At 44.2% G+C, this 26,580-nt stretch overlaps 1 protein-coding gene across 1 annotated transcript; it reads left to right on the top strand.

The window, feature by feature from the left end:
* Positions 1-8,614: 8,614 nt before the first annotated feature.
* Positions 8,615-25,886, top strand: LOC147421996 (putative pyridoxal 5'-phosphate synthase subunit PDX1). Its single transcript, XM_086502418.1, has 4 exons — positions 8,615-8,772; positions 22,851-23,719; positions 23,853-23,867; positions 25,425-25,886. Exons 2-4 carry the CDS (start codon positions 22,853-22,855, stop codon positions 25,869-25,871), a joined length of 1,329 nt encoding a protein of 442 aa, XP_086358544.1. The 5' UTR covers positions 8,615-8,772; positions 22,851-22,852; the 3' UTR covers positions 25,872-25,886.
* The last annotated feature ends 694 nt before the right edge of the window (positions 25,887-26,580 follow it).

Below are 26,580 nucleotides of genomic sequence, written 5' to 3'. Positions count from 1 at the left end.
ACTGGCCCCTTCTATGGTCAATGTTTGGTTTGCATAGTCATGAACAACATGTGTTGTTCTCAACCATGGGCGCCCTAGTAGCATCCCATATGCCCCTTGCACATCCAGGACTAGGAAACTGGTTTTGAATTTCTCCCTCCCAACTCTTATCTACATATTTTCAATCATACCCGTCGCCTGTACGACTCTATGATCTGCCATTCGTACTTTGAATGGTGCTGGTTTCATATTAGTGATACCCATTCTTTGTTGAAGATGGGATCCCATTATGTTGACTCCTGCCCCTCCATCCATGATAACACTTGAGAGAGGTTCCCACTGTTCCTGACCTTGTAGTCCACTTGAATAAGTGGAACTTCATCATCTCGGATGGCCGTCACGTCCACTGTTCTGGCCTCTGCCTCAGTTTTCCTGCGCTGTCTGATAAAGTTGGCCACCTCAGGCAAGGTTTTTCTTATATCCTCCAGCTCTACAGTCAACTTCTGAATTCTATCACAAATTTTCACATGAATTTCTTCTCTCTCTTGGTCAGACTGATTGTCAGAGCTTGAAGAACTGGTATCTTCACACTGCCATTCTTCTTTTGCAGTGCTTCCACTCTTTCCATGCACTCCACGTTCATCAGCTAGTCCATGTAAAACAGCCAGCATGGTCTCAGTTATGGCAGGTACTGACTGATCTTTATCAGTCGATTGGGCTGGTATCCTCTGAATGACTCTAGCTTCGGAACTTTCTGGCTACTCTTGAAGCTTCTTGGCTAAATCCTCCGTGATTTTAGCCGCTAGTTCTCTCATTGGCAGTATTGTCGGCTGTACTTTCTCTTTGTAAATCATATTCGCTTAATCTTGATCTATATTTCCAATCATGGCATATATTCCAGTTATACTTACTTCTCGTCTAGTCTTCTGAATCTGAATCTGAACCTCATTTCCAGTACATAAGTCTGATTCTTATTTCAGTATCCAAATTCCAGTCTAGTCTTTGATTCCTGTCCAGTCTGAAACCTTCCTACACTAGTAGCTGAAATTTTATAACACTGGAATTAGCTGTCTCAAGAGATCAGCTCCAATTCCATTTTGGCGATCACGGTGGCTCGAGCTGAAGCTCGTTGACTGAAAGACTCTTCTCCCAGTTCGAAGTTTCCAGCAATGGCACCAAAATCCAGTCGTGGCCGGAAATCCACCATTCGTGTTGACCCCATTCTCAATACAAGTATAGTCAAGGCGCTAACCCAAATGATAACAATTGCCAACCCGATTACAATGTAATGGGCCCTATTTATACACTTCGGGTTTACTGTAGTAATTACCATAGTAATTACTAAGTAATTCGCTACCCATCTCCTAAGAAGACGTTCCCACATAGTGAACTATCCAACCGTCTACAAGCTGGCAAACCGGCCATATTAGGGATCCAAAGGAGGGAAAATAGGGATTCAAAGGGGGGGCCATCTGCAAAAGAGCAATGTGCAACAATGGGCTTTAAAGACCCTAAGGTTTAGTCCATTTTAAGACTTCCATAATGCTAAGGTTCCAAAATTCAAAGGTTGTTCCAATGGTCAAGCTTAGTAAAATTGGATGCTTAGTGAGTGTGCGAAAAAGTCTTCAAGGCTCCTACATAAGAGGGGGCGAGCCCTGTAAGTAGTGGATGAGAGAGGAGCGCACACACACACACACACACACACACACACACACACACACACACACACACACACTCACAGGCTCCCTTTACACAAAGGGAATGAGGGACACATGTCATCTCCCTAGGCCAATTGCCACAAGGTGCACTTAAATCCTATTGGATGGCCATAGATGTGGACCGATGAGAAATAGGCTAGAGTACATCTAGTTTAATTCATTTAAAAACACTTGATAAAAGAACCAATAAGAATTAAGCCCTCTAGAAGACTATTGGATAGTCTCCCAAGGGGTCCAATGAGCATTCAGCAGCCCAATGGCTTGCCTGCTTCCTATTGGCTAGAAGACAAAGGGGTCCAATGAGAGTTTAGTTGCATTATTTAATTACCTAAAGCTCTCACAAAAGGGGAAAGGGGGACGCATGTCACAAGGCTATCACTTATGCTTCTCAATTTTCATTGGCTAAGCTTGAAGAGGTCCAATGAGGTGTCAACATGAGGATTTAGCAAGAGGGGTCGACCAAGAGAGAGAGGGGGCTGATTTTTCAAAGGCATTATTCCACACACACTCACACTAGCTCATGTGTGAAGCAAGAAGACTCTCTCTCTCCTTCTCAAGATTTAATGGAAAGCTCATCACCTACTCCAAGCTTGTGAGAAGGGAGGCCTACACCAACAACTCTTGGCTTTGTGATGCAAATCCAATCAAGAGCCAAGCTTCAATGCATGCTCATCTCCTCTACCATGCTAATTACTAAGCTATGCTAAGCTATTATGAGTGATTATGTGAGGAGATGTACTTATCTCTCCTTGTAAGACTACTCCTTCTTCCTCTCAATCTACTCTCATACCCTGCTAGCTCTCACCGTCTTCGAAGGTGTGTGAGGTCTTGGGTCTGAAACCGTGAGGGAATTGATGTTGTGTTTTATAAGTGTTTTGCTTAGTGCTTGAAGTTTCCATCTTCATTGCACTAGCTAGTTATTGAAGGAACACAAAGAATTGTATTGTGAATTGTCTCCCTTGATGGGGGAAACCTATAATACAAAGCCTTTTGGAGGGGGGACCGACTCCATGTAAATCCGATCCTCAACTGTTGTCAATAGCTTAATTTCTCTCTCTTTTGAAATATCGTTCATGCCTATCTAACTAGGTGATATGCTTTTTGTTGCTCTCTCCACCCTAGCACTCTTGTTATGCTCATTAGGAATCTATTCTAATGAAATGCTCACTATATTCATGTTATTTTCCACTACACACAAGTTACTAGGCCATTAAATGTTACATGTCGTCTATATTCTTCCATGTTGCATAATCTGCAGGGATCCGTAGCACACCATCCGAAAGATCTATTCTCATCATGCCATGATGCTAGAGTGGTCATGGACTTGCATTCAAAGAAATGGTTGATGCGAGGCAATAGAGGAAAGTGTTGCAACAACTCTGCGATACTTTTTGTTTGTGGGGTTCTACTCGATATCTATTCTAATGAAATGCTCACTATATTCATGCTATTTTCCGCTGCACACAAGTTACTAGGCCATTAAATGTTACATGTCGTCTATATGTTGAGTAATCTGCAAGGATCCGTAGCGCACCGTTCGAAGATCTATTCTCATCGTGCCATGATGATAGAGTGGTTGGACTTGCATTCGAAGGAATGCTTGATGCGAGGTAGTAGAGGAAAGTGTTGCAAGAGCTTCTATGATACTTTTTGTCCGTGGAGTTCTACTCGATATCTCTCGAAATCACATTTTGAACACTTCTCCATGTCCATGTATTCCCCTCTGAAAAGAATGCAGTCGTTAGGACAAGCGTGAATGAAATTGTAATCCATCCCCAAGTTTCGCAAGACCTTTCTTGCTTCCTCTCTGGGATCTGGCATCACATTATCAGCTGGGAGTATGTGTTGTTTAAGCAATCTACACAGGAAAAAACTCAAAACACTTGTGTGAGTAATTTGGTACATTATACATTTAGAGTTTTTTTATTGAAGTAGACACATTGTAATAATAGATCACTTGAAAAGTGATGTGATGCTAGTGGCACTCCATCCAAACTTTGCCTGCATGTCAAGAAGAACCAGGAGCGCCTTGAATCTAGACACTCTTTGCTCCAGCATACAATGGCGTGTTGGACTCACTTTTCATCTCATCATAGATAAGCCTTTATGGATCCATGATCATCTCGATCATTTCGTCAATCTCGGGTTCAAACATAGCCTCGTTGGGAATGTGCTTTGCATGATCGCCCTTCGAGTTGTCAGAGGCTGCATCTTGTGGCCTCACATATGTTGCTTGAGTAAAGCACCTGCGAACACGTCTATCAAGTTGCAAGATTGCTGCATGTTGGCTAGTGTCAGAGTCCGACGAATTGTTATTGGAAACAATTCGATCTATAATAGATGGGTCAAACTCAGCAAATTTGCAAATGTGCTGCTTGCAAAGACATGCGTCTTGTCCGTCGCACAACATGTTTGCATTGATTATTACCAAGGACATAAGATCCTTGTTGAGAGATAGGAGTTTCGGTTGGACGGCCCCACATCGTCGTTACTACTCATAATGAATGTAAAAACCTTGAACCTTGAACATAAATTTAATCTTCTCTTACTCTCCTCCGTCTCTTATCTCTCTCTCTCCTAATCTCCCTCTCAATGAAGAAACCATAGATCACACTGTAAATACAACAAATTCTCTAGCCATATCCGATCCCCGCACACCTCGGTCTAGAGGTGTACGGAGATCAAAACCAACGGGTTATAATCTCGTCTTTATTGGTCAATGCCTATATTTGTGGGTACGAGAAATCTACACACCCACGTCTATATGACAATGCATGTAGTGAAAATGCCTTTGCCTCTTGTTCAACTGTAGCCGTTCCCTAGTGTAAACTACGGTTGTAAGTGAAGCCACCGTTTTGTGCTGTGTGTTGTGCGAGAGTGCTCTCATTTCTTTAGAGTGCTTTGAAGAAGAGCTTCTTTATTATGCTTCTTGCTCATCATCTCTTCTCAAAACAGCTCTTTGTTCGAGGGATTATTGTGCACATTACATGTCTGCCTCCATTCTAAGGTATTGTGATGTTGAAAGCTTTCCAACCTAATGCCATATCCGTGGAGAGAAAGAGAGGGAGAAAGAGAAAGATAGACAAAAAGAGAGAGAGAAAGATAGAGAAGGTAGAGAGAAGAGAGTAGAAAGTCATTTCTGAACTCCATCTTGGGGACGTAAAAAAGATCCTGCAAATAACTACATACCTAAACTCTTTACTTACTCGCAAGATCACATGTGCAAACGCCTTGTCCACAAGCCGTTTGCACATGTGAGCTTGCAAACAACTACATACTTAAGCTCATGTGAGCTACATGTAAGCCTAACTCTAAATTTAAGCCATGATATATCCCGAAGCTAAACTTAAATATAAAAACTAAATCCAAAATATAATCTTAAATTCAAACTTAAGCTCTCATCCCTAACTATCATTAAATAACTCTAATTATGCTCTAAACCTTAAATATAGAGTTAAATCCTAAACCTAAACCCAAAGCTCTAACATTAAATCTAAACTTAAACTCTAACCTAAACTCTAACTTAAATATAGAAACTAAATCCTAAACCTAGCTTCTCTCTCTCAATGTATGTGTGTTTCTCTCTCTCTCTCTCTCTCTCTCTCTCTCTCTCTCTCTCATACTAAAGATATATTAGTTGACAGAGCCATTGAGCTCGGGAGATCTAGACGTACATGACATCAATTGAGGCTCCATCAGGGGACATGACTACTCTAGCACGATATGAAAGACGAGCAATACGTCTATTTACAAAGACGAACATTGACGAAGCTCTTCACCAATCGATGCACTACTTTCTTAGACAACGCAGACATTAGATTAGATCCACAAGGAGTTTATCGGATTGGTCTCATAAATCATTCTAAAATTTTGAAGACGTTTAATATAACATTTCATTTCATTACTTTCTGTGTGTGTGTGTGTGTGTGTGTGTGTGTGTGGGTGTACGTGCTCCAAATGGATGAGTGGAGTGCCCTGCAAATACGTAAAATAACATGCTACAACACATAAAACGATAAATCAGCATACGTGAATCGTTGCATACACACATGGTCGAGATATACGCACACATCAAGTGAAAGAGTGTGAGTGAGAATAAGAGAAACCGTGCAGGTGCACCTCTTAGAGCGGAGTGCTGCGCTGACACAGCGAGAGAGAAGAGAGGAGAGGAGAAAAGAAACACACAAGCACTGGGTACAATCTCCCCCCGTGCAAGAGTGAGAATTTCCCTCTAGCACTTAGAGTAATAAATGTATCATATCCCTTATCCATAACTCTCTCTCTCTATGTTTCTCTTTCTTTATCTCTCTCTCTCTCTCTGCTTTCTTTCTCTCTCTCTCTCTCAATGTGTGTGTGTGTGTGTGTGTGTGTGTGTGTGTGTTCTTTGTTTATGCATGTGTGTACATTTTCTCTCTCTCTCTCTCTCTCTCTCTCTCTCTCTCTCTCTCGCACATACACAATGTGTGTGTGTGTGTGTGTGTGGGAGAGAGAGAGAAAGAAAGAGGGGAAGGGAACATGAGAGAGAGGAGAGGGAGGGAGCATACTTGGTTCTCCCTCCTCTCCTCATGTGTGTGTGTGCGTGTGTGTGAGGGAGAGGGAGAGGGAGAGAGAGAGAGAGAGAGAGAGAGAGAGAGAGAGAGAGGGACATGGGTATACCTATTACGCAAGAGCGTCGGAACTACAGATCTGAGTTTTGGGCGCTCATGGCTTCTTTTTTTACAGGGTCAGCATCGCTATAACTGTCGCTATACAACAAAGACTATAGCGGTGCCTTGAATTTTCTACATTTGAGTGTTGCACTACTAGCGTTGCTACATTGAAGAACCTCTTGTAGTGGAATCCAACTCAACTGTGAAAGGATTTACATTTTGCCCATTTTCTCTATTTTTCCCACTTATGATTTGTGGTGGTTGTTGGGTATTTTTAGAGGTTTTGCTTGACCTAGCACTAACACACTTTATATGTGCTACCCGGGTCCATTCATTGAGTAGGCATTGTATTATACCGTTGTTTGGAGTTATTGAGTTTCTAGCTTCACGATATATCTATCTCGTGTTCTCCTTCATGACTTTGCCTTTGCCCTTCCAATGCACACTCTAACATGCTAACCCCTTGCTTCTTACATAACACCACATGCCTTCAAGATGCAATCATAGATAAATTCATTTGGTGAGAGACCCTTGCTTTGCATCAGAAAAAAATAACCTAGGGCTTCTTTGCCTATGTTGGAGTAGTCTAAGACAAGGCAATCAATTTGGGTCTCTGGCTTCACTTTGTGTGCGGTCCATCTGAGTTGTTTTGGGTTTTTGGTTTCTCTCTGTGGTACATGGTCCACTCGAGTCGTTTCGTGTCATCGGCTTCGCTGATGCTAATCTTGACTCTAAGGTAGCTTGATAGTCCGTTTTCACTCTGTCCATAGGCTACTTATGAAGTCCTGCTGCAATCTATAGGGGCTCTGTAACAACTTGTACTATGCAAAGCCAAAATGTAATTTGGAGCTTCTTTGCCTTGTTCATTGGACATACCCTGCAATAAGTTAAGTCTAGCTTCTTGTTGTGCTTCACAAAAGGCACTACGCTTGGTATACATACTAACAAATGACTTGTTGTGCACTGCACTGGGTCTAAATAGGTTTGTTTTGCCTCGATATAAATCCTTCTTCTTTTAGTGAGGTAAAAAAAGAAAGGGTTGTTTTTTTCTAGTTGCTATGTTTCTTTGGCTTTCCACTATCCATATTTGGATTGTCTAACACAACTTACGTCCATCATAATTTTCTTGGGAGCAGAGAGAAAGCAGTCGCGTGTGTGCGTGCATGCACCACAATAGCTAATAGAAGAGCAAAATTGAAACAACAAGCGTTAAAAAGAAGGCCTAGAAGCTCAATGTTTGACCTATGTGTCCATGCCTTTTTGCATCCACTGTATATATAGATAGAATCTCTCTCTCTCTCTCTCTCTCTCTCTCTCTCTCTCTCTGTGGCTTGGGAAAACAGAGAATCATTTTATCCAAAGCCTATTTAGCCCAACAAATTACATTCTCAAATTTGGATGAGAAGGAACTATAACTATCTCAAATTTTACATGCTACCTTCTCAAAACGTGGCACTTTCCTTCTCAAAATCACAATGAGAAGGATTTGAGATTGGTTGAATGAATTAGTTTTCTCGAGATTGGCGATTCTCTCTCTCTCTCTCTCTCTCTCTCTCTCTCTCATCTTTGCCATTTCCCCCTTCCCTCTTGATAACCTTTAGAACCCTTGGAATTTTGTGATGAAATGAAATGATTTTTTTAGCGAGCAGGAAATGGCTCTTCTTGGACAACCCTTAACTTACATTATTGGCTCCTCGTAAAATAAAATCTCAGTTCCTTCTCAAGATTCCTTTCCTTGGCCGCCCTCCTCCACCCACCTCCCTTCATGGCTACTCCTCAACCTCTATCTCAGTTGTTGGATATCCATCACAGCCCCAGCTCATGGAAGGCAGTGGCAAGGTTGGCCAAGCAATGTGGGCCCGAATTGGGGTAAAAACACCACCACATGAGCTCGCTCACCTACTTGCGAGTGAGTGAGGCCAATTAACGGGCTCAAGCAAGCACGGCACAACAGATGATGGCAGATGGAAGCGCATATCCACACTTGCATCAACAACATGTGAGAGCCGTCCAAGCTTGAGAGAGCCATCGAGTGTTGCTCCTGAAAGAAGCTTCGCGAGCGAGGGACGACACCACCTAGTGCTCTTCGTAAAAGATCGACGAAGGGAAATCTCTCGAATTCGCCGCCACCTAGACCCCCCCAAAAAAACTAACCCCAGAGCGAAAGAATTTGAACCAATGCCATTCAAAAAGCTTTTTTCAGCATCGCGAACAGACATATTCTCTCTGTCTCTCTCTCCCACTAGAATCTCCACAGATTCCACCTATTCTTCACTTTTTTAGAATCGTGCAGTCATATTATTCCTGCTTGTGGCGAACAATCTGGACTTCTCTGGAACCAAACGCAGCGCATTATCTCTCACCTAGGGTTCATGCTACTTCTTTGATTTTGTGTCATTCCTTTGCTGATCGATTTCGTTACAACAGTAAGGCATTCCGTTGCTCTTCCTTTACCGTTCGTGTTTGCATTCTGCAGAGAGAGAGAGAGAGAGAGAGAGAGAGAGAGAGAGAGAGATTGATTTTGGCCTCGTGGAGTGCATCTGTCTGAATGTGGAGAAGTAAATGCATTACGTAGATTACGATGCTGCTTTTCATAGCTCAGCTCAACCTTTGTTCTTACGTTGTGCGGAATGATACAATCATGATGTTTTTGGGTGCATTGAGCCGTGCATTTTCCTTCATGCTCGTAGTTTGCATTCATGTACTCTGTTTTTGTATTTTCTGGTGAAGACCAAAGCTGTGTGGAAAACTTTTATTCAATTTGTACCTTTTTTTTGTGATGCCTCATCTAATGGCTATTTGTCCTATTGATGATTACCATGCAAAATGGAGAATGATAATGTTAATTTATTCAAAATCCTCAAGGACTTATGAGAACATACTGATAGCATTTTATCGTTTTACTGTAGTGGTGTCAGGGCAAAACTTTCAAGAATTGTGGATTACTAAAATAGGGTTGTTTATTTAATTTCTTTATTGCTAAAAGAAAGGAGCTCTTTTCATTTTTCCATTTAAAAGGTTTTGATCTCATTTGACTTTTTGGGATATATGCCATCATAAGTTCAAACGAAGGAAAGAAAGTAAGTCTGCTAGAGGTAAAGTTGGCAAAGCAAGATTGAAGCACAAAAAGAAAATTGTATTGTCATTGGTTAATAGTGGGGTTAAGGGGATTAAGAAAGGTAACATTTATAGTGTAGAATAAACAATAATCTCATGCTAAGCTAAAATGAGTTACTGTCACGAGATTGTGACAACCACTATTTATATTTGTTGGTTTCTTTCCCTTGACTTTTATTTAATTTTTGGGACCCTCTTGTTTTCATAGAGAGGACAGCACCATCTTGGGTGGACAGACACTTACCACTTGACCTCGACACGTCATATCACTTGCTTACATAGGAGCATCCACATGGACTTAGGGAGAGGATCTTGGATCTCTTCTTGGACAGGTTCATTGCTTGGATCTATAGATTGGAGTGGGACTTCAGTGCTTTGGACTCTCTTGGAGAGTTTACCCACAAGATGCGGGATATCAGGCATCTCGCGACTACATCCGGAGTCACCCGGAACTTGGCTTGGATGGTAGTGCAGTTGCTCTTCTAAACTCTTGATCATTTGGATTGCTACCTTCAGAGTTGCTTACACTCACCCTCGGTAACCTTACAACAGACTTATCCACCGACCTGGGCAGTAGGCCACTCCTAGCTCATTCACATTGAGAGCCACACCGATATGCGATTTGGTGGCGTTGTTGGAGCGGATTCTGTTTTGGTTGACATTGGAGGATTGGAGGCAGGAGATATAGGCAAGACGACGCAAACAGATTGGTTTGGCCTTTCTTCTTCTTAGAGGATCTTTATAGTGCAGACTTCTCAGTCTGGCTTCCCTACTCATACAGGATGATTATGGTGCAGACAGCTTGGTCTGACTACACCTCTTCTCAAAGGCCCTTCACGGTGCAGACTGTTGAGTTTGGCTTTCCCCTCATCTTGGACTACCCTACCTACTGACAGGATACCATCCAGTGGTGGTTCGTGCGGTCTCCCGGTGACAATTGCAGCTTGCGGTAGCTTCTACAATGCAGACTGTTTAGTCTTGCTTTCCTTGATTCGGAGGAGTTTACGACGTAGATTGCTACATTTGGCCTTCCTGGAGTTTTACACGGCTTAGCTACTTTGTCACATTGGATTGCAGGTTCATGCATTGACAGGCTTCCGGTCATTTTCATGATGGTTCTTGGGCTTCCCCATTTTCTCCAGACTGGTTTGACTATAGACACCACATCATAGTTACCTGGAATGAGAGCGGGGAACAGGAACAGGAGGGTCCAGAACGGGACGGAAACGGGGAGGAGGAGGGGGGGCCGGAACGAGAACGGTGCCGGAACAGTCGACTAAAGTAAGGCTTGAACTACCTCCATTCAACTTAGTCCCAAATAAACTCCTAAACAATCCAAAAACTGTCCCAAATCTGCCACCAAAACTGCCCTCAAATTGCACCAAAGATGTTCCCCAAAGAGTCCCAAATATGTCCCCAAAAGCCTACTTTTTTGCTTGCAAACGCCTACTTTTGCCCGTTCCGCCCCGTGTTCTGCCGTTCCGCCTCATGTTCCCCTCGTTCCGGAACACCGTTCCGGTTACACCCCGTTCCGGAACAGCGTTCTGTTCCCGACTCCGTTTCGGGAACGACACTCGTCCGGAACGCCATTTCAGAATGTTTGGGCTGTGTTCCGCTCGTTCGCTGTTACATTGCGTGACCACATATCCTATTGGGCAGGACACTTGCGGGTCTATTGACACTTCCTTTACGACAAGGAGTTGTTTTCACACTCAGTTCGGAACCTTCACGCAATATCTTCACCTTGTATCGGCGGTGTACATCAATTTGCTACACCGCTCGTGACGACATCTTTCCAGGGAGATTTCCTCGACATCTTTTTACGGAGATTTCCCGGCAGTTGGGACGCTCGAGACTGCTGTAGACATCGCAACAAACATCTTCATCATTTGCCTCACATCTTCGGCTTCATGCGGTTTGTTCAACATCAGGTGCTGAGAGGGGGTGTTAGACTTACACCACTCTTCTGCTTCACAGGTCTAGGGCATACATGTACGGCTAGTGTGCCTCCGGGCTGGCCACCCTTTACATATGCATTTAGACTGTGCCCACTTTGGGGCCGGCCGTCCACCTTGTCTGGGCGCCCTCATATATATTTCTTTTTTTGTTGGGTCGTGGGGGATATTATGTGGCATTGTCCTACCTCCCCTTAAGCACTTATTTATGGGGCCAGGGGGGTACCCACTTCCACATCATCCGATCATTGTGTATGGGGTCTTTTGCTCTGGTAGTCATGGGGGGCTGATCGCCCCCTCTTCCACATACACCAGCGTTTTGGTTTGTGTTCTCTCTCTCTCTCTCTCTCTCCTTCCTCTTGTGCACAAGCGCACTCACATGAAGTGCATACTCATTGGCTGCAAGCCATTGATACCCCAAAAAAGTCAGGCCTCAAGCAACCTCCTGTCCCAAGGATGTTTATTGAAGATGAACTTAATGACGTTGTCGAAAGACGAGTCAATCAATTTTTGGGGGCGAAGAAGCAATTGGAGAAACGCAACAAGGGGTCTGATTACCCCGGTTATTTGGGCCGCCAATCTTTTTTTGCAAGTGCAAGAAAGCAGATGAAGCATGTGCGCTTCAAAGGATTGTCCAGTTCGTCCTCATCTTCCTCTGACAGTTTGGATAGCTCTTCCTCTTCTGATTGGAGTGATGAGGGTAGAAAGGGCAAGAACCGATGAAAGAATGAGAGATTTGGAAAGAATAAGAAGAAGGCCAAGAAGAGCAGACCATACCGTAGACCTCGACATTTTTGTGACAGTTTTGACAAGAATTTATCCTCTTCTGAGAATTCGGACTCCGATGATCACATGTTTTATTCAAAGAAGAAGCACTTTTACAGAGCCAACCAATATGATTTTCTCGAGGACAAGGGCAAAAAGACCAGGGAATTCAAAGTGGACATGCATAAAAGTTTGAAACCTTTTCAGGGTTTTGAGATGCTCTCAAGGCTTTAGCCTTTATTCAATAGTTTGACATAGCGTTCTTTGGAGGGCGCTACTCAGAGTACTCCAAAATCAAGAGGGCATCATCATTTTTAAAAGGAAATGCACGAACGTGGTGGACGACTCTTCTCTAAAGGAAAGAAGCCCTAACAAAGTGGTTAAAGTTCAAACAGCTCTTTATTTCCTCTTGGATGACTCAGGAGTACGAACGAGATGGGATTATCGCTTGGAACCATCTTCGAATATCTAAGGCCGGCACTTTGGATACTTATTGTGAGAGATTTTGGGATGCTTTTCTACCTGCCTCTTCTTTTAAGAAAGTCAAAGTAGTAAATCGAGCGATTTTGTTGTGGACTTCCTAGAGAGATCTAAGATTACTGCATTCGACAGAAGTCTGAGTCCATACAACAACTTATGGGACATGCTAAGTAAGGATTTTCTATGCATTCGGGTAACTTGACTTACCCCACTGATGTCACGTGCGCACTTCACTTGCGCTACGTGGACATGTTTCTGCCACAATCTAGCATGATCAAGTAGCTTAGGACCTAGCCTAGCACCTTTGTGAGGCTCTAGCAAGACGTGCATGTCCAGGCCAGTCATAGTTGCATACCCTCTGTTGCACAGAATAACATTTCAGCATATAGATATTTTACCGCGTGTGAACCGCCTCTTAAGACATTTTATTAATAAGTGACTTTTCATTTACCCTTGTTGGAATGTAGGCAGGGCAAATGGCTAAAGGAACTATAAAAGGAAGCATGGGGCGCCAGTAGAGAGTAGAAGAAGCAAGGATACAAGGAGGCAAGCACCGACGGGCAGCACCTCAGGATCTCTAGTGTTTTCTCAAGATGAGCCGAGCGTTTTTAGCATCAAAAGACCAACGTTTTCAGCCCATAAAACCAGCATTTTCAGATCAGCCCTGAACCTCACCGTACCGCACCCTTCCTGGTTGCAAATCCTCGCCGCATCGACCGTCAGTACCAGATCAGCCTAGCATTTTTGGTCTCTTTCTCCCAACATGTGTAGCCAAAAAGCATGCCAAAATCTGCCGCTGCATCAGCCCGCAAAAAGCGCCGAGAATCACGGATGTCCGTACTGCTGTCACGTGGCAAGTGCTCCGCATTTTCCGGGACAGTCAGACACGTCAGCATTTTGCTCTCCGGGGTTTCCATAGGGCAGCCACATCATTAGGGCGCATGCCAAAGGGTGGCACTGGGCAGCCATGCCATCAATTTGTGACAGTAACTCCCCTCTTGTGCATACCGACTGCACCAGATATCCGGCCAAGCTGAATTCGGGGTTACATTTGGAATAGACTATGCTAAACCAAAAGCTTCAAGGTAAAGTCTCACAATCTGAGGAGTATCTGCTAGGTCCTTCTCCTTCATCCACTTCGCATCCAATGCAAGATAGTTCTTGAATTTAACCAAGAACCGCCTTCTCACTTTACCCTTAATCTTTCTGTCCTTATGTGCCAATATCTGTTCTGGAACAAGGATCTTCTCGTTTTCTTCCACTTTGGGTTGCTCATCAGGCTCCCCATCATCGGGCACATCGCCTTTAAAAGGCTTCAAGAGACTCACATGAAAAGCATTGTGAATCCTCCAAGTGTCGGGCAGCTTCAGTCGGAAGGAGACATGACTTATCTTCTCGAAGATCTGGAAAGGTCCGTAGTATCGCATACTGAGCTTTGGAAAAAGCCTCTCCTTTTTCTTTTTCTTTCTCAGGCGTACCTTCTCAAAACGTAAGAGCACCCAATGGCTCTCCTTCAATTTGAAATCGCGATGATGACGATCTGCTGCCTTTTTCTGTCTTTCTTGAGATTTCTGCAAAGCCTCGCGGACCTTGGCAAAAGCCGTATCCAAGTCGTGCGTCTACTCATCGGCTTTAAAAATCTTATCTTTCGTGCTTAGGAAGGGTGGAACCTTCGTAGCACCTTCAATAATCTCAAATGGCGCCTTCCCCGTCGAAGAGTGTATCGTGTTGTTGTAGGCAAATTCCACCAAAGGTAAATACTTTTTCCATTGAGTCTTCTGATCTGAGATGTAAGACTTCAATAAATCTAGTATCATTGAATTGGCAATCTCAGATTGCCCGTCAGTCTGCAGGTGGAAAGATGACGAGAACTGCAACCGCGTGCCAATGTTCTCTCAAATTGCCTTCCAAAACAAACTCGTGAATCTGGGGTCCTTGTCGGAGACAATCGTCTCGGGCATGCCATGTAATCTGAAGATCTGGGCCACAAACAGTCTCGCTAAGTGATCCGGCTTGACTGTTTTCTTTACTAGAGTGAAATGAGCCTGCTTGCTAAATCTGTCAATAACAGTCCAGATACCATCATGACCACTCTGTGTTCTCGGGAGATAAAAAATGAAATCCGTTGCAATACTTTCCAGGGGCGGGTGGGTATGGGCAAAGGCTGTAACAATCCCTGTGCTTTATGCGTGTCAAACTTAACCTTCTGACATACCAAGCAACTGCGCACAAACTCGTCCACATCCTTCTTGAGTCTCGGCCAAAAGAAGTCTCTCTCTACCCCTTTCAAGGTGGTAGCAATGCCGCGGTGACCCGTAAAAGGTGGACAATGGCGTTCGGTCATAACCTTTTCCCTCAATGGCTGTGTAACGCACAACATGGTTTCATCAAGTAGCCATCCCGAATGGAATATCCCGCTATTGTCTCTCCATCCCGTATCCGTGTGAAAATGTCTGCAAAATCTGTATCTGTGGCATACTGATCGACCATATTTTTGAAGCTCCTATGATGTATCGCGGAAATAGCCAGAGCCAACGGCTTCTGAGACAAAGCATCCGCCACCAAATTCTTCTGTCCCTACACATGGACAATCTGGAAGTGAAACTGTGATAAGATGTTCGTCCACCGCATCTGCTTTTTTGATAGCTGCTTCTGTGACAAGAAGTAGCGTAAACTCTGATGGTCTGTGAAGACAGTAAAAAAAATTCACTCCAAGTAGGTAATGTCGCCACTGAGTAAGAGCATGGATAACTGTCAAAAGCTCTTTCTCATAGATCTGTGCTCTCAATTTTGGCCTTGAGAACAATCGGCTCTCTTAGGCAATGACATGGCCTTCTTGCATTAAGACCGCAGTACGGCAAAGTCAAAACTGGTCCTGTAGTCAATTTCTCTTTCAATGTCTGAAAGGCAGTCACCTCTATGGGTCCCCACGTTAAGGAACTCCTTTCAAGATATGCAAAGGGGAAAGCAACCTCAGCAAACTTTCTAATGAACCGTCTGTAATACAAACACAATCCCAAGAGTCTTCTAACTTCGTGGACATTCTTCACATTGGGCCAATCATGGATAGTCTCTATCTTGGCCGAATCCATCTGCACTCCTGCTGTTGAGCCAATGTGTCCCAAAAAGTGTATCTCTGGTAGGAGAAATTCACTTTTCTTCGCATTAATAACCAACTTGTGATCTCATAATGCTCGAAAGACCTAAAGCAGACATTCTCTATGTTCTGCCTCATCCTTGGAGAAAACAATGATGTCGTCAAAGAAAGTGCCAACAAATAGTTTGTACTCTCGAAAAATCCTGTCCATAATCCAGTTAAATGTCGTAGGAGCATTGGTTAGGCCAAAAGGCATCAGCAAAAACTTAAATAACCCAAAAGTCATTCGAAAGGTTGTCTTGTAGACATCTCCCAACACGATTTGGATCTGATGATATCCGCTCTTCAAATCGATCCTGCTAAAGCACGAGGATCCCTGTAGTCGGTCAAGTATATCATCCATCCTAGGAATTGGAAATCTGTTCTTGATGGTGATTTTGTTGAGAGCTCTATAATCACATTCTCCAAGATCCGTCTTTCTTCAAAACCAACAACACAGGAGAGCAATACAGTGAAGTACTAGGCTGGACAAGACCCTTTTCCAAGAGGTCTTTCACTTGGTTCATAATTTCTTCGTTCTGGGCTCTGCTCACACGGTAAGGTGGCCAGTTTGGTGGTGTGCTTCCAAGTATCAGATCAATGGTATGATCCTCAGGACGAGCGGGTGGTGACTCGCCTGACAGGCCCTCTGAAAAGCAATCGACATGAGTGTGGAGAAAATCTTGGCGTTCTTTATCAAGTTCAGGCTTATTTGTCCTATTCTCATCATTCATCTCTCTCAAGAAGATCGAGTAAACAAACATACTCGATTTCATTAATTTTGAAACGGCCGAAGCCGATACAATAGGGACAGATTCTACCTTAAGTTTTACATCAGGTACAATGGTTCTGCCCTTCTCTGTAATCAAAGTCGCTTTTCTTGCCTGATAGTCGACCACGACGTTGTTCTTGTGGTACCAGGGAATTCCCAAGAGGACATCACAACCTTCCAAAGGCATTATGTAGAAGTCCTCATGCCCCAAATACCCCTGACAATGCAACCGTAGTTTGCCAATGACAGGTGTAATGGCTACGTCCCTGCCGGGTGTCGCTAGAATTGCCTCTGCTAGTGGTCCCATCCAATCGGGTGTGATCTCGAGCCGCGCCGCCGATTTAGGTGAAATGAAGTTGGCCTTGACTCCTCCATCAAAGAAGATTAGGGCTTCTTGGTCTTTCACTTTGCCCTATGCTCGGCACAGTTCTGTACTCTTGTCCATCGTGCTTGGGTCAGTACCCACGCAATTTGGAACTAGTCCTATTTTTATCTTGCCTTTTCGTCCACGTTCCTCAGCTGCTTTCGAACTCTCAGGCCTGTCTTCATCCTTGTCATTGTGTTCTTTCGGTGCCTTTTTAGGGCACTTCGCAGAGATGTGCCGAGATTCCCCGCATCCAAAGCACTTCCCCTCTTGTATGTAAAGAGCTCTCTTTTCAGGAGTGAGTTTGGGTCATGCATCCTTTTCTTTCTTTTTTGGGTTGCTCTTCCTCTTTCTACTTTCATTTTTCTAAGTCTGATCGGTCCTTTGCGTCACGATTTCATCTATGGGGTAGGTCAAACTGCCCGAGTGAATGGCAAAACCCCGTTTCGCATGACTCATCTGTTCCTGACTGGAATCTGACTTTTGCTCTAAGCAGTGATCTCGGATCTCTGTAGGAAGACCCATGGTAAACCGCTTTATCTGTTCTTTGAACGAGACCTTCTTAAATGAAGAGGCGGGTAGAAAAGAGCTCCAGAATCTCTCGCAATATGCGTCCAATGTATCCTTCTTGGTCATCCGAAGATGGTTCCAAGCAGTTCGTATGTCGCGTTCGTACTCTCGAGTCAGCCAAGAAGAAATAAAAAGCCTTTTGAATTTCAGCCATTTAACTGGCGCCGTCTTGTTTAATAGAAGCGTGGACCACCAAGTTCGAGCATTTCCCTTGAAGTAAGAGGCAGCTCTCCGAATCTTGGAGTGTTTTGAGTAACGCCCTCCAGAGAAAGCTATGTCAAACTGCTGTATGAAAGACAAAGCCTTCGAAGCATCTCTATAACCAGAAAACGTGTCAAATTTAATTGATTGTCCACCTTCCTTAAACTCTCGGACTTTCTTGCTTTTATCTTCCAGAAAGTCATATTGGTTGGCTTTATAAAAGTTCTTCTTCTTTGCATAAAAGCTGATGTCGTCAGAGTCCGAACTATCCGAAGACGAGTCCTCAATAAAACTGTCAACAACTGGGCGAGATTTAGACTTCTTTGCCTTTTTCTTGCCCTTTCTAAAGCTTTGCTTTTTGCTTCGCTTTTTGCTTCGCTTTTTGCCCTTTCTGTCTTCTTCGCTCGAGTCAGAGGAGCTAGAAGAACTCGAAGAAGAAGAAGAAGAAGAAGAAGAAGAAGAAGAAGAAGAAGAAGGAGAACTGGGTACTCCTTTAAATCGAACACGCTTCTTCTGCTTTCTTGTCGACGCAAATGTAGATTGACAACCCAAATAACCCGGGAAGTCATTTCCTTCTTCTGCTTTTTGTCGTGCTTTTCTGCTTTGTTCTGCGCGTCAAAAAGCTAAGCAATTCGTGCATCAACCACCTCTTCTAATTCTTGCTCTGTATACATCCTTGGAGTAGGAGGTTTCTTCAATGCCGGTTTGAGGGGTGGTTCTGTGGTTTGCCGCCACTGTGCATGCACCTCGTCGAAGGTGGTCTGACTCATAAATTTTGCAAATTTAGGGTCCTTCGCAAAATTTAGCTTCATCTTTGTTGCATCGCGGATCAATCGTCGACGCTCCATCTCTTCGAGCTCCGCCTGAGTAGGCTGAGGCGGGCCATACTCCTTGTGTGAATCTTCGTTGTGGTCTCTTCCCGCATCTCCGGATGCAGAGGAAGTCGATTGATTTCTGTCTGAAGCCATAAGTGCTAAAAAGGATTGGATTCCCCATGAAGAGAAATCGACCGTGCTCTGATACCACTATAATAGACTTGGACACTATAATAGACTTGGACACTCCAAGTCGAGATTCTACCGCGACACCACAAGAATTCACTTCAAAACAGTTCACAGTCCACAACTGATTCGACAGTGGCCCGACGGAGTTCCGTGCCTAGAGATATTGGCCCCAAAGACTGGCGCCCCTTTCGATATTTCATTTTGTATTAATCTGCAACTCAAAGTACAAGGGAGTGGTCGGGACTCACTCTCAGACTCTGCGTCCAGATGCTCTGAGAAGTGAGAGCCCAAGCCACTATTATATATGTTTACAAAGGATTGTAAAAGCAGAGCCCAAAAGCTTCAAAATCAAAAGCTTGTTCTCTCTCTCACAAGCTCTCTTGAGCCAAAAATAAAGCAAAAGCTTTAAAAAAATTAAAAGCTCTCTTCCTCTCTTGCGTAGGCTGCTGCATAGACCAAAAAGCAAGCTGCCGTCTACAGCAGGCCACATGGCTGCCTGCCCGCAGATTCCGTACGCTGCTGCAAGCTCTGCCGTACACTGCCTGCCACGTCATGCATCAGCCAGCCAGGGCGTCCGTACAGCAGGCAACGTCAGCATTTCTGCCTGCGGCTGGGAGTCCTTGCCAAGTGAGGGTGTGTGTGTGTGTGTGTACTGGGCAGCAGTTGTGACACATAACAAGAGGCCTTACCAGCTTTGATACAGAGAGAGGAGAGAGAGAGAAGAAGAGATTTTAACGTCGTAGGAAACTATCCTAAGACAGAGAAATGAAATGAAATGTTGTATTAACGTCTTCGAAAGGCCAAAGTGACCTATGAGACCAGAAAGTTACGATGTGGTGGATCTGATGCAAAGTCTGAGTAACAAAAATAAAAATACTATTGAATCCTAAGCTGCTAGATGTGAGCTAAGCAGCTAGCTTGGCTTGTGTAGGATATGAGTAGGGGTTAGGTGGTGAAGTGAATGGAGGGGGACTAAGACAACACAATGTGGGTGTATCCTCAGAAAGAGCTAAATCATAGGAGGTCCAGCATCGGTCGTTGGCGGATCTCATCAATCTCCTCCAAGGTCAGTAGTCCGACCGGGCGTCGTGCGTGTCGGGCCAAAGTGATCCGAACCTTCTGATGCAGCCTCTGTCGGTGCTATGTAGTCCTCCGCAATCGTGGGCGTCTGAATCTCCCTAGCTTGGTCGCTCGATCGATCAACGTGCCTTTGGTGCGTGGAGAATGTGGGCTCTGCTATGGTAGTAGCTCCTCTGGATGTCCATTATCTGCTCTAAAGAAGTTTGTGATCCGTCTCTGAGACTGGCTAGCCTCTCCTCTCATTAGGTTCTCTTTGTGTCTGCGCAACTCGAGCAAAAACAATCCCTGGCATCTTTGGTCCTCATACCCCATGACTCTAAAGATTGGTCCAAAGCCCTCTCTGAACAGGCAATGGAAGTGGCTTCATATCTGATAGTAGACTTTGCAGTGGCATGTGTAGTGCAACTCTGTCTCAGTCTCCATATGACACAGGGGGACATGTCCTGGACTTTGCTGGTACTCCACTGTATCTCCCAGTCTCAGCCCGAAGCTGGTGTGTAGATATGCGTATCTGGCCAATAGCACATCGTATCCCATGAGACAAGTGGGTGTCCATGTATCTAGGTCTCGTCACAAAGCTGTCCTCCGTAAGCTGGAGAAGATGCTCTCTATAGAAAGCCATCTTTGTGCCCAGCTCTTGTGCCGGCTGTATCCATGTCCTCATGGTATCTAGTTGAGTCAGTCCTTGCGGATGAGCTTGGTAATCTCGGGCTTTGTATTAGCCAGAGAGGGTGCATCAATGAGTAAGGAAGGGGGGCAATCTGTCCATGCTGAACCCATGTGCCTGAAACCATGATGTCATCTCCCTATACCAGCATGCTGTATCTCCCTGCAAGGCTAACCGGCAGGAGGACTCAAGTGCTAGGCGGGCATATCTGTCTCCGGGAAGGTCCCACATGCGGTGTATAAAGGAGATTGATCTAGCGAGCGCCTCAACCACTAGTGGGGGGGCAGCCAGCTCTGCTCGGATAAATTCACGTGGTACTGAAGCCTTGGCCCTAATAAGCCGTGAGATCATAGAGACCGGAGGTTTCTCCATGTCCCCCCCATCCATCAGTGTGACCCGACCTCCATGATGGTCCAATGAAGGTCTCCATATCTCAGATCCATAGAGCAATGCGGAAGCCACCAAAGTGTCAGAGCCAGAGCTTCGTTCGAGGCTCCTGATATCGAACTTGTGAACACATCCTCTCCAATCTACCCAATGCTGCATAGGCTCTGGTCAGTCTAGTCTCTGATGCTCTCCTCAATGAAAATGCTGGTCCACTAAAGACCACCCCAAGGTAAGTGTAAGCACCTGTATACTCCATTGTCTTCTAGCTATATGTGAATGCGGGTGCTGACCTCCTAATCCACTGTGGGGTGACCATAACCTTGGTTTTACCAAGGTTGAAAGACAAACCACTTTCATGGGCAAACCTATGCAAAGCATCCAAATGATGTTGCATCCCCTCCGGAGAGTCAGAGATCCACACAATATCATCAGCATATAACAATAGTGGAATCCATGTCCCTGCCAGCTGTGCACCTCTATCACCATCTCGCTCAATATAGTCAAAAACGTCATCTACATACATACCAAGTAGAGTAGGAGAGAGCGGGCAGCCCTGCTTCACTCCTATAGTGGAGTGAACTAATGTAGATAGCCCCTTTGAAGTGCATACATACCCCACTATTGACCTGTATAATGCCATGATCCCCGAAATCAGCTTTGTGGGTACTCCCATCTCCTGTAGTCTGCACATCAATCTAGCGCTGGGTATTGTGTCAAAAGCTTTGTGGAAGTCACAAAGCTACAATAGATCCATCTCCCATGTCCTCAATAATGGCTCTGAGTGTCAGGATGTGGTCAAGCGTAGGAAAACCTCTCCTGAAACCTGCCTGCCATGCTGTGCGTATGCCCTCCCTCTCTACCCATCTACTCAGCTGCTGCTCAAGAATGGATGCGTACAACCGTGCCAATGTGTGTCCAATCATGATAGTGCGATAATTCCCAAGCTCCATAGGGTCTCCTGATTTGGTACAGTCGTAGATAAGCTCCAAGTATCAGGCAAGCCCTCACACATGGCACGGCTGAACATAATTGCTAGAAGCTCTGCGAGCAGACCCCTGGCATGTATAAAATGCTCAGCCACTAAGCCATCATGATCATATGCTCTCCCAGTTCTTATCCTATCCATGGCCTTCTTTACCATCTCAGCGGTGAAAAAAGCACGTGTGTGGGCATGGATCAGGGGGGTTGGGAAGGGGCGGCTGTCAAGATGATGCGTACTGGCCCCAGGCCTCTATAGAGGTAATAAAGAGTCAGGAGAGATGAAAAAATGAAATGTTATATTAACGTCTTCAAGAGGCCAAAATGACCTTTGAGACCAAACCGTTACAAATTGGTGAATCTGATACCATGTCTGGGTACAAAAAAGTAACATGAAACTACAGGCTGAATCTGACAGGTGTGTTCTTGGTTTATGCGTTTTATTATGAATACCTTTTTTGGCTTCATGTGCTTCTGTTGAAGTGGCACATGGCTGTTTTTTGCCCTAATTGGGGTCAAAGGAAAACTTTACCACTTTCCAAGGATGTAAGTGCTTAATTCTTTTGTAACCTGGTATTTTCGATTTCTGAAGGTTTCATTGTTCTTGTATTTCACTTATTGTTCTTGTAATTCACTTTCGGCTTTTTCTCTAGGGACTTTATTAGATTGACGCATGACTGTTTGCCCTAAATGGGGTTGTAGGAGTATGTTACTATCTTCTTTCATGATGAGGGAGTTTTTTGAGAGCGTTAATATGTTACAGAAGCATCGCAATTGCCATTTAATTGTGTTTAAAGGGAAGAGTCAGAGATAAACCTTTATTTAGATTTTGGATTGTTTCCTCTGGCTAAACATTTGTTTGCTTTAAAAAAGCGAATTTATGCTCCTTGTCGTTTGAACATACATGCTAGCACAACTAGGAATGCACATAGCTTTGCACAGGTATAGTTGGTTCATTTGATCTAAGCCTAGAAGACAGTTTGTTTTATTATTCTGATATTCTAACTTTTCGCTTGTTGTGCTTTCAGAAATGTCAGGAAGTGGAGTGGTTGCTTTGCTGGAGAATGCAGATTCAAAGAAGGCGTCCACATATGCTGTGAAGGTAGGTCTAGCACAGATGCTAAGAGGGGGGGTCATAATGGATGTAGTAAATGCAGAGCAGGCACGAATTGCAGAGGAGGCTGGGGCAGTTGCAGTGATGGCTTTGGAGAGAGTACCTGCAGACATCAGAGCAGAGGGTGGTGTTGCTAGGATGAGCGATCCTGTTCTCATAAAGGAAATAAAGAAGGCTGTCACCATCCCTGTCATGGCCAAGGCGAGGATTGGCCACTTTGTCGAGGCTCAAGTGCTGGAAGCTATTGGCATTGATTTTGTTGATGAAAGCGAAGTTCTTACGCCTGCTGATGATACACATCACATCAACAAGCACAATTTTCGGATCCCTTTTGTATGTGGGTGCCGTAACCTTGGAGAAGCATTGCGGCGCATTGCAGAAGGGGCTGCAATGATTAGGACAAAGGGAGAGGCGGGCACAGGGAACATCGTTGAGGCTGTGCGTCATGTGCGGTCCGTGCTTGGGGACATTCGAAAGCTTCAAACTCTGGATCAGGATGAGCTTTATACCTTTGCCAAGCAGCACTGTGCACCTTTGGAGTTAGTGAAGGTGACCAAGCAACTAGGCCGTCTGCCTGTAGTGAATTTTGCTGCCGGTGGTGTTGCTACCCCAGCAGATGCAGCGCTGATGATGCAGATGGGATGTGATGGAGTCTTTGTAGGCTCTGGTATCTTTAAAAGTGCAGATCCAGCCGCTCGTGCAAGGGCGATTGTGAAGGCTGTGACACATTATAATGATTCCCAAATAATTGCCGATGTGAGCTGCAATCTGGGAGATCCTATGGTAGGTCTCAATCTTTCGGAGAACGATGTTGAATGCTATGCAGCTCGATCAGATTGAGATGGTTCTGTGGTTGACTAATATAGTCATATTCTTAAGAGAAAATGTTGACGGCTCTGCTGTTTGGTTTGTTCAGGATAATACAGAGAGAGTTCAATGCTAACGTGAGATTGAAGGTGTGATGTTGGCACTTGCTAACAGTTTTCAAGGCCATTTTTGGAACCTATTTTGTCTTGTCACCCTGAGCCTTCATGAGGTCTTTTGTTTATCACAATGACAGTTTCTGAACGTATTACAAAGTATTGAGATCTTCAACTAGCCAATGATGGGTTGTATCTTTGGATGTCTCAAAGCATATTATTCTTGTGGCTGTTGCACCAACTTATATTAAATTTACTCAAGAAACAATCTCCTAGCACAAAGTCAGGCAGTTGTTTTGACATAGTGTGTGACCATTTTGAACACCTTTGTTGGATAATGGTCTTTTGGTGGTGGTGTATTACCTTAAAGCTTTTTGCTTGGAAAACCCGTCTTTTCCCATGAACTTGTGGATGTCTTTGCTGTGACACTGGTATTGGTGTTTGGAGGTTTGAACCTATGTCCCTCTTCCAAGGAGATTGTTGTGTGTGTGTTCACTATTGACCATCCTCATTGCCATGTCCTGTTAGTGACAATTTTATAGACATTGTCGGAGTAGGTATTTAGAGCAGTAGGGCACTTCTATGAACGGCATGATGCATCGACCCTTTTAATGGTCACATTCCATGGGAGCGCTGCACACCATGTGGAAAGTGCTTCAAAGAGGCATCCCCCTTGGGGCTTGTGCCATCTATGTTTGTTGGGGGACTCCAGAGAGCATAGCCATTGAGACGAGTCTAGTTTCTCTCTCATGACCAAATATTCTGAAAACCTTCATTGACAGCCCATCGATGCATTCGAAGAGACCCTATTCTGGTTATGAGATTTTTCTAGTAGTGGCAATGGACAAAGAAGCTAATGGACTTGAAAGAAAAAAGGCTAGTTTGTTCTGAGAATCAGTGACATACAACGGTCTAGTTGTTGAGCTCTTTGTGTGCTCATGCTGCATACTAACAGTTGTGTGCTGTCCATGGGAAGGCTATTCAAGAATCTTGTTAAATCTTGAGCACACTTTCAGATTGTTTATTGACAAAGCAACTGTTTTGGGCATTTTCCCCGCATCTGAGATATATTTATTGCTTTTGGTATACATCTCCATTTTTATGAGGATCTCTTTCTTCCAATTGAAGCGCCTGGTTGTTGATTGCCATGTGTACTATTAATTGCCATTGTCAGTTGTAATATTACCACCTATATAATTATAATCCAAGATCACAAAGATGCTTAGCTTGTGAAGAACCACCTGAAAATTTCTATGAACGAAAACCTAAAGTAAACTACTGGACAACATATCCAAGTAATTGAATAGAAATTCATGTAATAGTATGGTAGCTACACAACCAGAACGTGCCTCGTCGGTTCTGTCCTTTTCGCTTCTTAACCCAAGCCATGCTAGATACATGGCTCTACGGCTAAGCTGCAATGTCTTCTAGACCAAATAGATCAAGTTTTTTTGTCAGTTTTTCATCATCTTGAAGATCAAGGTGACTCTTCATTTGCAAAAGGTACAAAAAGATGTGTAGTTGTCCCTGGAGGTTATGCTCACAAATTAGGACATAAAAACAAGCAGATTAGGACAAAGGGAGAGGCGGGCACAGGGAACATCGTTGAGGCTGTGCGTCATGTGCGGTCCGTGCTTGGGGACATTCGAAAGCTTCAAACTCTGGATCAGGATGAGCTTCATACCTTTGCCAAGCAGCACTGTGCACCTTTGGAGTTAGTGAAGGTGACCAAGCAACTAGGCCGACTGCCTGTAGTGAATTTTGCTGCCGGTGGTGTTGCTACCCCGGCAGATGCAGCGCTGATGATGCAGATGGGATGTGATGGAGTCTTTGTAGGCTCTGGTATCTTTAAAAGTGCAGATCCAGCCGCTCATGCAAGGGCGATTGTGAAGGCTGTGACACATTATAATGATTCCCAAATAATTGCCGATGAGAGCTGCAATCTGGGAGATCCTATGGTAGGTCTCAATCTTTCGGAGAACGATGTTGAATGCTATGCAGATCGATCAGATTGAGATGGTTCTGTGGTTGACTAGTATAGTCATATTCTTAAGAGAAAATGTTGATGGCTATGCTGTTTGGTTTGTTCAGGATACTACAGAGAGAGTTCAATGCTAACGTGAGATTTAAGGTGTGATGTTGGCACTTGCTAACAGTTTTCAAGGCCATTTTTGGAACCTATTTTGTCTTGTCACCCTGAGCCTTCATGAGGTCTTTTGTTTATCACAATGACTGTTTCTGAACGTATTACAAATCTTCAACTAGCCAATTTTGGATGTCTCAAAGCATCTTGACCTTGTGGCTGTTGCACCAACTTATATTAAATTTACTCAAGAAACAATCTCCCAGCACAAAGTCAGGCAGTTGTTTTGACTTAGTGTGTGACCATTTTGAACACCTTTGTTGGATAATGGCCTTTTGGTGGTGGTGTGTTATCTATAAAGCTTTTTGCTTGGAAAACCCGTCTTTTCCCATGAACTTGTGGACGTCTTTGCTGTGACACTGGTATTGATGTCTGGAGGTTTGAACCTATGTCCCTCTTCCAAGGACATAGGTTCCAGCAACATACAATTCACATACAAACCTTTCAATGAGAGGATAAGGAATCTACAAATTAATAGCCCTTCACCATCCCCTTTGGTGGTATAAATTGTACCTCAAGTGGTACATTGTCTATCAGATGATTGTAGGATTAATAAGAACAGCTCCACACCCTAGATGTGC

Source organism: Adiantum capillus-veneris, chromosome 27 (genome assembly GCF_014529385.1).
Source record: "Adiantum capillus-veneris isolate H3 chromosome 27, ASM1452938v2, whole genome shotgun sequence".
Classification (NCBI taxonomy): Eukaryota; Viridiplantae; Streptophyta; class Polypodiopsida; order Polypodiales; family Pteridaceae; genus Adiantum; species Adiantum capillus-veneris.
This window is presented reverse-complemented; position numbering and strand designations above follow the sequence as displayed.